At 37.3% G+C, this 12,435-nt stretch overlaps 1 protein-coding gene across 4 annotated transcripts in view; it reads left to right on the forward strand.

The window, feature by feature from the left end:
• The window catches only part of CCPG1 (cell cycle progression 1), a 25,538-nt gene continuing 13,103 nt past the window's right edge, over positions 1–12,435 (forward strand). For 2 of the 4 annotated variants that reach the window (XM_065642219.1, XM_065642221.1), the window contains exons 1-6: positions 1–98; positions 4,549–4,620; positions 7,953–8,067; positions 8,965–9,044; positions 9,233–9,440; positions 10,425–10,520. In XM_065642219.1, coding sequence (XP_065498291.1) covers positions 4,561–4,620; positions 7,953–8,067; positions 8,965–9,044; positions 9,233–9,440; positions 10,425–10,520 — 559 coding nt within the window. In that variant the 5' untranslated portion in view covers positions 1–98; positions 4,549–4,560. The remainder of the gene's footprint in view (positions 99–4,548; positions 4,621–7,952; positions 8,068–8,964; positions 9,045–9,232; positions 9,441–10,424; positions 10,521–12,435) is intronic. The other 2 variants (XM_065642222.1, XM_065642223.1) reach the window with 1 other exon arrangement.

The raw sequence follows: 12,435 nt of genomic DNA on the forward strand, positions 1-12,435 counted from the left end.
GCGGCCCTGGCGGGTCGGTGTTGTTTTTGACGGCGTCACGGGCGGCTGCAGCCGGCGGCCCCTCGTCCGTGCCGGGCCCCGCGCGGGGCCGCGCTCAGGTAGGCGGCGGGACCGGCCCGCGAGGGGCTGCCGCCCTCCGGCCTGGCCTCGGTGCGCGGCCTCCCGGGGGGCGCGGCGGCCGGGCGTGCGGAGGGGCCGCCCGCAGCGGGGCGACCCCGGGGGCGGTGGAGCCGGGGCAGCCGCTGTTGGCCGCGGGGGGCGAGTAGCCGGGGCGCTGCGGGGCCGGCGCGGTCTCGGTGGCGGCTGAGCGGGCCCCGCGGGCGGCGTTCCCGCCCTGCCGGCCCGGCCGCGGGCGTTTGCCAACTTCCTTCTCTTTCATCATCTCCCTCCCCGGCTGATGCAAGGTGTGCTGTGCCATCAGCTGTTACTGTTGCCTTAACTGCTGTGGCCCGGGGCCGCTTTCTGCGGCAGGTGTGATAGAACACCTGCTGAGCACGGGGTGCCCGGCTTGGGGGTGGGTTGGCTTTTAGAAGCCACACTTGGCTAGTGCAAATCAGAGTGAGGAAACGGTCTTCATGGGTTGCGAAATATATTCATAACGAAGAATGTTACTTTGGGGAAGAAATTATACCACTTAGTAGAAATAATAAGCTTGCATGAAAACCCTGAAGTATAATACCACTGTAATGTGGTTTTGTTTCTGCTGTGCGGCAAAGAAGCTACTGTAGAAGAGAACTGTGAGTTTTTACTTTGAATGACAGCACAGCAAACTCGAAAGAACATCGATTCCTATCGGTGCCTTCTTCATCTTTGTCAATGCTTATTGAGGTTTTTGTAGGTTAGGAAATCCTCTTTTAAGATGGAAGAACGTATGGGTTTGTTTAGATTGGAATGGTTATTCTTTCCGAGACTGGTATTTATTCTACTTCATTGTGGATAAATAGGATGTGGTATCTTCTATTTATTTTTATATAGATATATGGGATAACTTGGTATTATGTTATCAACAGTACATACAGCTGAAAACTTTTACACCTTGTGCTTCTGGTTTGCATTTTAGTAAGCTTAGGAAAGCAGTTCACATTTCTGATTCCCTGACCCCTCAACAAAAATACAGACAGATTGAATTCTGAGTATGATAGATATTTATTTTGTCTAGACGGAAATGTAAAAGGAGATGTCACTCGGAGTGTAGGACATTTGTGGGCCTAGAATCAGCTTTGCAGTTTAAACTGGAATATAGAAGAACTTGAACTGTAAATTTCTTCTGGAAAATAGTGGCAATGAAGGTATTTAGTGAGAAGACAAACCAGTGAAGCTGTGTGCGTGGGATGTGTTTTTCTTTTTTTCAATCTTCCCTTCTGGCTTGGCCTGCCATACAGAAGATGTGGAATACTCTACTGTATCCTCCAGCTATCCCTGCTGTTGTTGGACTAGAACCCATCAGCATAATCTTGATTCATTAGGAAGTTTGCAGGCTTCATGTCTGTTTAATTCCTGCCTCGAGCAACTTTTTTTTTTTTTTAATGGCTTGCGTTCAGGAAGACTGTGTCAACCGTATCCAGCACTTTTGGGTGGGTAGGATAAGCCTCCTCAGCCTTAGTGTGTCTTTGTCATTTGATGGCAAAGAATATAAGCTGGGGAAGATTTTATGAATAGGTCAGTTGATCCACTGCGCTCAGATTAGTCTTCTGTGTTTCTGTTTACTTTAGGGACTGGATTTGCCCTCAGATTTAGTTATGACTGTGTGTGTTTACTCTAGCTGATGATGAAGTGTAGAAACGCTGTCCCTAGGTATTTTTTTTCTTAAAGCTTTTTAGGCTTTTTTTCTTTTAGAGCTAACTAATTATAACATAGCTTTACTTTTGATAGCTGTTTCACACATGTATGTTTGCTGAATGTGCTTGTAGGAATATAGTGACCCTAGGAGTGCCCTTCAGTCTGATGCCTATCTATCTATCTATCTGTCTATGTCAATCTATCATCTTTGATAAAGCCATCTGTGAACTGTGATCTGTGAACCTTAATGATTTTGTAATTATTCTTTTCTATTCCATTCTTTTTCTTGATATTAAAAGCTTTTCTGTTTTGGAGATTGATCACCTGTATTCAGTTAAATATGCGATATTAGTGTAATATTCAGGTTGAATACAAGATAAGTAACTTTTAAATCAAAGCCATTGTTTGTCTGCTTGTTCCTCTGTTTGTTTTATTATTTTTTATTATGCTGATACCTACATAGTTAGGTCCTGAAGCTTTCATTTGGGAAGGCAGATGTTTAGTGCTCTATGGAGCCTGAGGCCATGGCTGTATATTCCGCAGAACTGGTTTCATGCGGTGCTCAGTCACCTGCCAGCCTGTGATCTGGACGGAGAGGGGGACAGCATGGCACTCCTGTGGAGTTAGCCAGGGCCCCTGCTGAAATGCTGAGTTAGCCAGAGGAAGACAGACACCACCAGCACAGAGCCTGCTGTTAAAACTTGCCCTTTCAAAATTTGTAAATGCACTTGTATCAACAGATTTTTTATTTTTTTTCCACTGTTAAAGGATTTGCATTATGTGACTTCATTGTTTTTTGTCTAGCACTGAGATGCACTAAAACTGGAATTGTCATGTTATGAAGCCACAGCCTGAATTTCTTCCACACTGGAGATCAGACTCGCTAGTAAGAACAGGGCTGCCTGTACTATATTTGCCCCAAACTGTATTTTTTGTTGTTATGCAAAAGGCTTGGTTTTTAATGACTATAAATTTTGGTACTCTCATGATTGCGCTATTCACTGAACTGTAAAATAATTAAACGGGGATGTTTTTATACCGAATGGAATTCTCAAAAGATAATTTCAGATCACCAGTACAGTTTTTGCAACATAGCCAGCGATGTTTCTGATAGGTGGCAAGTTCTGGTGCCGGTAGTTACCTTCCTCTGAAAGGAATGCTGCTGCTGATCGCCTGGTCAAATTAAAAATAATTTAATGCAGCAAGCAGATGTTATTGTCTCATGAGAACTCAGGAATGCAGTGTTTACCATTTGGGCATTTGTTGTTTTGATGATTGAAGAAGTATGATTTAAAAAAAAAAAATCACAATTTGAAAAAAAAAAGATGAATACAGTATGATTAAAAAAACCCAAACAAACATGACAAAACAAAACCAAAATCATCATCAACAACAACAAAACAAAACCAACCCAAACCAAACACACACAGCCCTGATGTTCCCTAGCTGAGATTCCAGGAAAAACACTAATGAAGGAAGAAAAAGATTTAAAGGAAATTTACAACCACGTTCAAAGTAGGGCTTTATAATAAGTAGAAATCCAGTTGCTCTGTAAGTTTGACACCTAAGTTGATTGTTAGTGAATATTTTTGCTTAATAAACTGTAGTTGTGATTTTACAGAGGAACCCCAACTGTATTAGTTGATGAGGAAAAAGTGTTATATTAGCAAAACACATGATAACTACCATAATGCAGATATATAATACAAGTATTTGATTTTTTTTTAAGAAAGCTAAATGAAATTGGAAGTTTGATTTGTTTGGTTTTGTTCCAATTACTAGCCACACTGGCATAATTAGGTGTTCTAATTCAATGTTTCTGTATATTTTATGTGTTAACAAACTGGGAGTAAAGACAGGATTGATAATAAAGTAGAGAGTAAATAAATTTAAACAAATAGGTGCTTTTCTCTGTGTTCTTACCAGAAGTAACTAGTTGTGGGAACTAAAGCAGATGTCTGAAGTTCTCAGAAGTCTCTGCTTTTCTGTAGAAGGATGATTAAATGGACAGCTTTATTGAACCATTATTTCTTTAGCTGTTTTATTACATTGGATGTATAATGTAACATACAATAGATTGGAAATTGTTAAATTGTTCTGGTTTTGGGAAGATTTTTTGGGTTTTTTTTGTGGTTTTTTTGGTCGGGTTTTTTTGGTGGTGTTTTTTGTTGTTGTTGTTTTTTGTTTGGTTGATTGGTTTTTTGTTTTTGTTTTTCCCCAAGATAAATGTACAGTAAATTTAATTTAACAATTTTAGATGTTTTTATTTTAAGGAACAAGAAACGCATTATATTTATTTTTAAGTCATTCTATTAGTTAAGAACTTTAGAAAATAATGAATACTCAGTATTCGTGGTACAGGAGAGATAATAAACAGGCAGCTGCAGCCAGACAGCTCTTCTGAAAATAACTGTCAGAGTCATCTGGCAGTGTTGTAACAAGTAAAATTTGTACTTCAGTTTTTTCATTCTGTTTTTGTACCCTCCAGGTACTCTCTCAATTTTCTTCAGAATCAGCATTTTTCATAGTACTTGAAAGGAATGAAAGCAACACGAAACATTATTTTTTTCCCAGTAGTTGAAGACAATTAGTTCCAACAGACCCTAATTTGTGTCTTCTCTAAAAAAAGGTGTTTTTCTTGAATAAACTGTAGTTCCTGTGCATGTAACAATTCAGAAATGACTTTACCTACTGAAACATGACTTAAACAATGATGCTACAGAAAAATTTTAAATCTTGCATGTTAAAAGAACCTACTTTTACTTGCAGTGTGCTTTGAAAATGTCTGAGAATTCCAGTGACAGTGATTCATCTTGTGGCTGGACTGTCATCAATCATGAGGTACACAATCTCAAATTAATAAAATTCTGTCTAAGACTAGCCATATGCAGTGAAATATTATTTCAACTTTGTAATTTTGTTTTGTGTGCATCTTGCATATCGACAGGGAATATAGAAGAGAGATTTATGAATAAGAAAACATAAAACTGCTCTTTAAAAATGCGTATCCTTTATTATATCTGATATAAATTTTGTTGTTTAAAATAATACTTTTTTTTAAAAGGTTTTACTTTGGAGGATTGCTAGAATTTTAGTGATATGTTTTCCGGTGTTCCCTCTTTCCTGAAAACATTGACATTCTGTGTGGCTTGTCCGTTGCTTATTTCTCCTTTTCCTTCCAAATCTCCTTCCACTATCCTTCCCCTGACAGCGCCTCCCCCCCACCTCCGCAAGAAAAGTTTGTGAGTTTGGGAATAATGGCTCAAAATACTTGTCTCTTAAAACCTATTCAACTGATGTGTGGTGGTCCATCAGATTTGTATGGCTTCAGTTGTGTTTCTGTCCATCTTTTTTGATCTCTGCTATACCTTCCTTTATTAGGCATACTTTTATTTGGGATGAAATGCTAGAATTCTCCCATTCTTTGGTCAAGTCTTGGAGTATAGCTCTTTGTAAAGTCACTATTATGTTCGTGTGCACTGGTTTAATTTGTGTGTTTGTTTCCCATTTTCTGATGTTTGACTAGTTGTATAAAGTGACTATGGCTTTATTAAAACAAAAGTAATTTTTAATTCCTAGTAGAATAAAGCTTGCGACGAAAGGTCTGTTGGGATGAGATGTGTTGTTGCCTAGGCGTTGTCTACATGGTAGGCATTTGAATCTGATGTTAGGTTCTACGTTTGCATTCGTGTAGATTAAATCAATACAATCCATGGAGTCTGGAGAGCAATAATTCTTACGTTAAGGTCAACGCTTACATTTGATCAAGTGACTTGCTGTCCTGACTCCACTGACTGTATTGATTGTAAAGGTGCCTTCAACAATTTGCTCGGGTGTAGACACTTGAAGTAAGAGAAGATTAATGTTTTATCTGATTTTCCCCTGAGGTGAACAAGGCAGGCCTAAACGTTGCTCAGAAACTCTGCGGGGCCCTACCTGTTAGTGTGGGCCTCCAATGTACTTTTCTTCTTTAGTCCTCAGGATTTTTGTATCACTTCAGATCTTGGTTGATGTGTGAGTGTGGTTTGGTCTGGTTTTTGTTTTTTAAGCATTTAGCACTGTCTTGTAAACTGAGCAGGTTGTTGAGCCAGAATCCTCAGAGCAAATGAGTTAACTGTTTTCCTGGAATGACACTCGCATATTGGCTGTCTGCATCTCCTTGTTTCCTGCCCCAAAACATTTTCAAGGAACAGGAAAATAGGAAATAACGGGAAGAGATCATGGGTAGTGATCAGCTGTTTCTCCTTCACTGCAGATTATAATGCGAATCTAGGTAATTCGGAAAGCAAGCCATTGCAGGCTTGTGATTGTACTTAAGTTTTGAAAACTCAGTTCAGTTTCAAAAGCAAAAGATAAGGTTTGTGGCTTATAAATGTTGGGTCATTGTTTCATTTTTTGTTGTTAGCAAGGTGATATTTAAGAGATCATTAAAACTTTTCCTTGTTTTGTGTTGGATGACAAGTTAGGAATCCTGTCACCAAAAGAGGAGCAGAAAACCCACTCGGTGCGGTGCCCAGGGCTGAACGGGGCTGCAGCACACGGCCGGCCAGACTGCACAGGGAAAGGCTCTGGGAGATTCACACAGCCACACCAGACCGCGCGTGTTTAAAAAAGGATGGCTTACCTTGTACTCAGCCTAGTTTCTTGCTATTTTAGCTGAAATTGTAATCTGTTTTAAGCTATATTCCTGATGTTTGCTTTGTTGTGGAGCCTAGGCAAACTAAATTTTTGTTATTCATTCTTCTTCACAACTTAAGAAACAAAAGTAATGGTTCTGTTACACCAGAGAGCAATTTTCTATATTTCGTATGTACAAAATACGTAGATATTGTGCGTCTATATACATATATACACATATTGTATATATACAAATAATTTTGTTTTTTCTTTCCTGAGATTTCACTCTGATTTTAGTAAGTTACTTATAAGTGAGTGGTGAATGTCTACGAAACATTTGCGATTAAAATTGTGATGCTTTTGTAGTCAAAATTAAGAAATACAAAGTATTTGCCAACTTGCTAAAGCAGTTAATTTTCAAAGGCTTTTAAAAAGGAACATAGCTTTGTAATGTGATTGCAGAATGTATCTTATGCAACTCTTTTCAAGGTATCTAATTTTCCTGAAGTAGTCTCTTCTTAAAAACGAAAACATACATGTTTGCCTGAGTCCTGGAATGAAGCATTTAGGGAAACCGATCTGGAAGTATTACTACTACTGTAATTTCACACCTGCTGTTGCAAAAATAACTATCTCTGTTTACAAAACCAGCACAAGTTATTTATGGATCAGAATGACTTAGTATTTTTCAATTATGTTTTGCATGTTTATAGTTTTCTAATAACCTTACTTGTGTTCCATCAGTTCTTTCAAACAAAAATTACCATATGAAGATTAAATATTTAGAGTTGTTAACCATGTTGCTTGCCTGCAGTGCCCTGCAGCCTCTGAGCATTGTTTGTCTTCAGTTCCTGATTCAGTCTGAGGTTGGTGCTGACTGGCAGCTGACCAATAACTGAGACTCCTTTCTGGATTAAACACAGAAATCCAATTTAGAGATTGTATAAATGTTTGTTTTCCTGGTGTCAGAGATTTACTATTAAAACAGCCATTCACATTTGCTGACAGCAGTCGAGATGGAGTAGAATGATACATGGTTTTCCTGCTACTGGTACTTGTTAGAGTTCGCGGTGGTGCTCCTGAAGTTCCATTTTTTGGGGGGGGGGCAGGGAGTGGTGTGTTTACATAAAATGCATGGACCTGTGTGCAAGAATTAGATCCCATATTCAAAACTCATTTGAAAATCTCCTTTGTTTCTTTAAATTCTGTTTAATAAATAGGTCTAATAAAGCTAATAGAAAATAATTATTTAAAATACTTAGCATAGTTGTTAATTAATGCCTAAATTGTCTTTTATTTTTTCCTAGAGTTTTCCTCCTCTGCCTTTTTTCAATCATGGTCATAAGTGGTACACACTAACAGTTGTTTCCCTCTTGTCAATTACTTGGTAGTTCTCTTGCTTATTTTTGCTTAAAATCTTCTTAAGTTTTAAAGGTTTTTATTCTTCTCTTCCGTTTTCATTATTAATGTCCCGTTTCCTTTGTAACCCTTTCCTTCTGCTTTACTGATGGAAACCCCAATAACTGTAATGTTCATTTAAAATTCTTTAACTCCAGGGTTCTGACATAGAGACGGTGACTTCAGAAAATGGAAGCACAAACGATAACCATGAGTTTGTTTCAGAAGAATATGTTTCTTTGCAAGAAGAGGAGCAACCAATTGATTTGCAAGGTTAGATGTTAAAAGAGGAGCAGTTCCATAAAATAGGTGCCTGTAGCATTGGCACAAAATTAGTATTTTTAATAAAGTTTGCACACTTCGCAGGCCTCTGTCAAAGTTCTTCCTTCATCATTGTCATGGAAAATATTCAGTCATCAACTTTACGAAAGTATTTTTTCTTGGAACAGAGGAAATTAGTAGAATATCTTTCATTTCGTCAATACTTCAGATGTGTTATAGAATAGTATGTACTGATGTTGCCGGAAAATAGTTTATAGAAGTGCTCTTGATAAACGAAATTTTCTATTTTAAACTTTCCTTAATAATGACATAGACCAAGTAAGAGTAATTTGGAAGGAGCCATCGATACTTTTACACCTATAAGATAACATTGTGGCACTAAATTTATGACTCAATTTCTTAATACTGGTATGAGAACACAGACTTTACAGGTTCAGTGTGTAGTTGACTGAATTTGAGCTTGACCATGTTTCCAAATTCATAACTTCGCCTTGTAGAAAGAGGATGCTCAAACTCCAATGACTAGCTGGAAAATATTTTAATTATCCTAGCATACAAAAGTGCAGTGGTATCAGTTTACAGCGTAGTGTTGTTTTTTATCTAACTGTGCTTTTTATTTATAGGTTACTTGCATTATGGCCAGTATGAGCATTTGAATTTAAGTATCCTCCCTGAGTGTATTACGTAATGATAAATTGGATTCTGGTGTTTGTTAGGGGGATATTAAAAGTGAGATTGTGTATTTTTAGGAAACCTTCCCTAATTTGAGTAGATAATAAAAAGCTGTCACAATTATGCTTGTTTTAATATTATGTGAGAGTGGGCATAATTTGTTGAGTTACTGGTTTTAATCCCAATGTTTGTTTTTTGCTCTTTTTATTTATATAGCTCAGTGCAACACTGATGGAGAGATACCAGTGGTAGATAATACTCTTTCTGCTTTTGAGGAAACTCAGACAGTTCCAGAGGTAAATTACCTTATGTCGTTCAGGTGCTTCTGTAAGCCCCATCTGACAATGCCAAGAAATGTTTTTAAGGCATCAAAATAAAGATACTGATTTTTCCTTTTCTTTAAGGCATTAAGAATTCTTACGATTTTAAAAATCACTTCATATTGTATGTATCTGAATAAATTTTACATTGTCCATTTCCCTAGGAAAAGAATGAGAACATCCCTGGTGATGGATCCTGCATTGGAACTATTAGCGATGATTCTGACATTGTTACGCTTGAAGCTCCAAAACCAGAAGAAATTCAAAGTCAGGAGGAAGCTCCAGCTGATGGTGAAGAAGCTCCAAGTTCAGAGCATTTTAACATGGGTTCCTCCTCTAGCAGTCAATATGCGTTTTCCCATCTAGAAACTGGTAAGAGCAATAATTTACTAAGCAACTGTATGCAAAGTTGTCACTGGGGAAAAAAAATTTAAAATCTTTGCTTAGGGAACCTTTCTTTGTGTGAAAAGGAGAAAAACTATTGGTCTTGTTGAGTATGTGTCCAAATATTTGCACTCTCTAGGACAACTCTAGTTGCCCTAACTCCAAAACTTTGTCCAAATCTATGTCTGCAATCTTTTTATTTGAAAGTGCTCTCTTCCATTAAGTGTTCACTATTTTTAAATAGAAAGTAAATTTCTAGCATATTTTAGAGAATTAAAATGACTTTTAGTTCATAGAATAATTGTAGGTTTTCTCTTGGCTTTTTTTTTTTTCACTTTTATAGAGTTGGCATAAATAACTAGCAGCTGGGAGAGAACTGATTTTTTGGGCCATGAGGACTAATAGCAGAATGACTACAAAAACTTTTTGCTTACCTTCATAGCTATGTAGAATATATAGCTACGTTTAAGATACTCCCCGTACTTGGCAGAAATGCAACTCATGATATTCAGGAGGAAGGATATGAATACTTGGCTAATTAAACAAAAAACAACGAACCCAAACAAAAAGAAAAAAATTACTGTTGTGTTACTCTTCTCTAGCTCTCTAGTCTTCCTTTTTCATTCTGTTTGGCTGCTTATTTGTAGTCTTTTCTGTTCTATTTATCCTCCATAACAGTTTTGTGTTACTGAGTTTTACCTTTTTGAGTAAGTTTATTACAAGGGCAAGATTTTTCTTAAAATACTATTTTATCTTTATCTAGGTATCATTAAATGTTCATGTATCTGTATAGCATCCATTGGAATGAGAAAATTACACTTATGACCAGTGATGATTCATAAAAAAGCTGTTGCCTTCTTTAAGTCTTCTGGATGACTTGACTTAATTTTTAATTTAAAATTTAGTTGACTTTCTTTTAGGACTGAGTTCTAAAAATGTATTTTTTTCCCCCCATGGTTTTGTGCACAAAAGTCAGTTGGCTGGAGAAGTTGAGGAAGATTCCTGATTGTGTGAGGGGATGGGGAAATGAGGTGAAACACCATGTGTCTCGCAGTCTTCCTTTCCAAGGTGGTGTGATTAAATTTGATCAGCTTGTGTAAAGCTGATTGCTTATGGTTTGCATGGAGTGTTGTTAAAATTATCAGTAGCAATTTGACTTAGTCTTATAGTAGTGATATTCCAAACAGATGCTGAAAGCCCATCCTCATTGAAGAATTCAGCTAAACTGTCAGTGGTTTATTTGCTTTTTTGAAAAATGTTAAACTTACATGTAAATTTGGAATGGGCATCAGTAACCTTTGTAATACATTTTAATATGTATGCTTGACCATTTAAATGAATGGTTCTTGTTGGATTCCAAATCTATGTGTGATGGGCAAGAAGAATTTCTTCCTTCTAATTTAAGCTGATTTCAATATGGTCTTTAGTGCTTAGTATGTGATTGACCAAGTAGTACAGAAAATGTCTGGAGTACTTTTGCATTTATTTTAAATGCCAAAGTTTTAGCAGTCAAAATTTTCATGCCACTTTTTGGCAATGGAAATCTTTGCAATCCACTTCTTGTTGATTTTTCTATTGTGTTGGAAAAGGATGAGCTTCAGATTTTCCTCATGTAGATACTGAAATGCTCTACAAGGATTTTCTGCCGCTTTTACTTGCAAACTAATTCCTGTTTAGGCTGTCTTCACCATGCAAACAGAAATATTTTAATATTGCTTGGTGAATTAAATTAACTAACAGAAGTGCTTGAATGCTGAAATAAACTGCGTCTAAGCTTGAGATGTGTCTGTGCAGAAATGTCAAAGAAAATGACATTTTGAACTGATATTGTTACTTCATCTGGGTTTCATTGTAGACCTGACACTTCCAAATCACAGCAGAAGCTAGAATTTCAGACTGTTAATGTGGTCACACTTTGTTTCATTTATATTCCTTTTCATCCTCTGAATGTTAGAGTACAGCTTTGTACTGAGTTCGTAGAGCAGCTGTAAGGCAATGTCATTCTTGCCTGGAAGTGTAATGCTGTTGACAACTTGCCAGCAAGTGCTTATGAATGCCTCTAAGTGCCTAACAGCTTGTTGATTTTTGCTTTCCGATTGTCTAGGGTGTGTGGTGGTTGCTGGGTTTTGTTTGCATTAGTTTGTTTTGTGGGTTTTTTTTATTCCCCCACTATACTTTGTTTATTTTGCTGTCCAGCGTGTATCAGAGAATTTCCCATTTGGCAAGAAGCAGCTTGTTCCTTAACCACTTTTGTAGTCTATACGTATAAGCCACTTTGGTTGTTGAAACAACCCTAAAAAAAACCAAATAAGCAATAATAAAACCTGTCTTATTAAGTATGCCCTGTATAATCCTTTATAATGTCTGACCTCTGCATTCTAGTTAAAATATCTCTGTCCTGGCTAATTTCTGAATGCCTGTCTTTATTGTCCAGGATTGGGGAAGTAGGCATCTGCTTAAATGACTGATTCTAAAATAGTGTCCTTTTCTGCCAAGCTACAGAAATTCATTTAAGAATCTGCAAATCTGCATGTCAAGTAGCCGTTTAAGTGATGTGACCTTGTTGCAATGTCTGCTTGGTCAGTCTGGTTTGACTAATTGACTAAAATGGATTTTTTTTTTTTTTTTTTAGTAAGGGAGGAAGTAATCTTTCATTATCTGACCTGTTGCTTGTCCACAGAGTCAGAAATTAGATATGTATTATGTATTCCAGATACTAATTGGTACTATTTTCTGGGGTTGATACAAACACTTCCATGCAGTCGGAATTCATTTTCAGTAAAGAACCTTAACTGGTAATGCTTTTAGCTCTGCTTGGCATTCTTGTCTGTTCAGCAATGTGTGCATGGCTCTGCTCAAACAAATGATTCTCAGCTGTGAAATGTTCAAGGACAGTAACTCTGTCTTTATCTTTTTACATTTGAGTGATGATCTCTGATACGAGAATGAACAACCATATTTCTAGAAGGGGCATTAGCATTGT

This window comes from Caloenas nicobarica, chromosome 10, assembly GCF_036013445.1.
Source record: "Caloenas nicobarica isolate bCalNic1 chromosome 10, bCalNic1.hap1, whole genome shotgun sequence".
NCBI classification, from domain to species: Eukaryota; Metazoa; Chordata; class Aves; order Columbiformes; family Columbidae; genus Caloenas; species Caloenas nicobarica.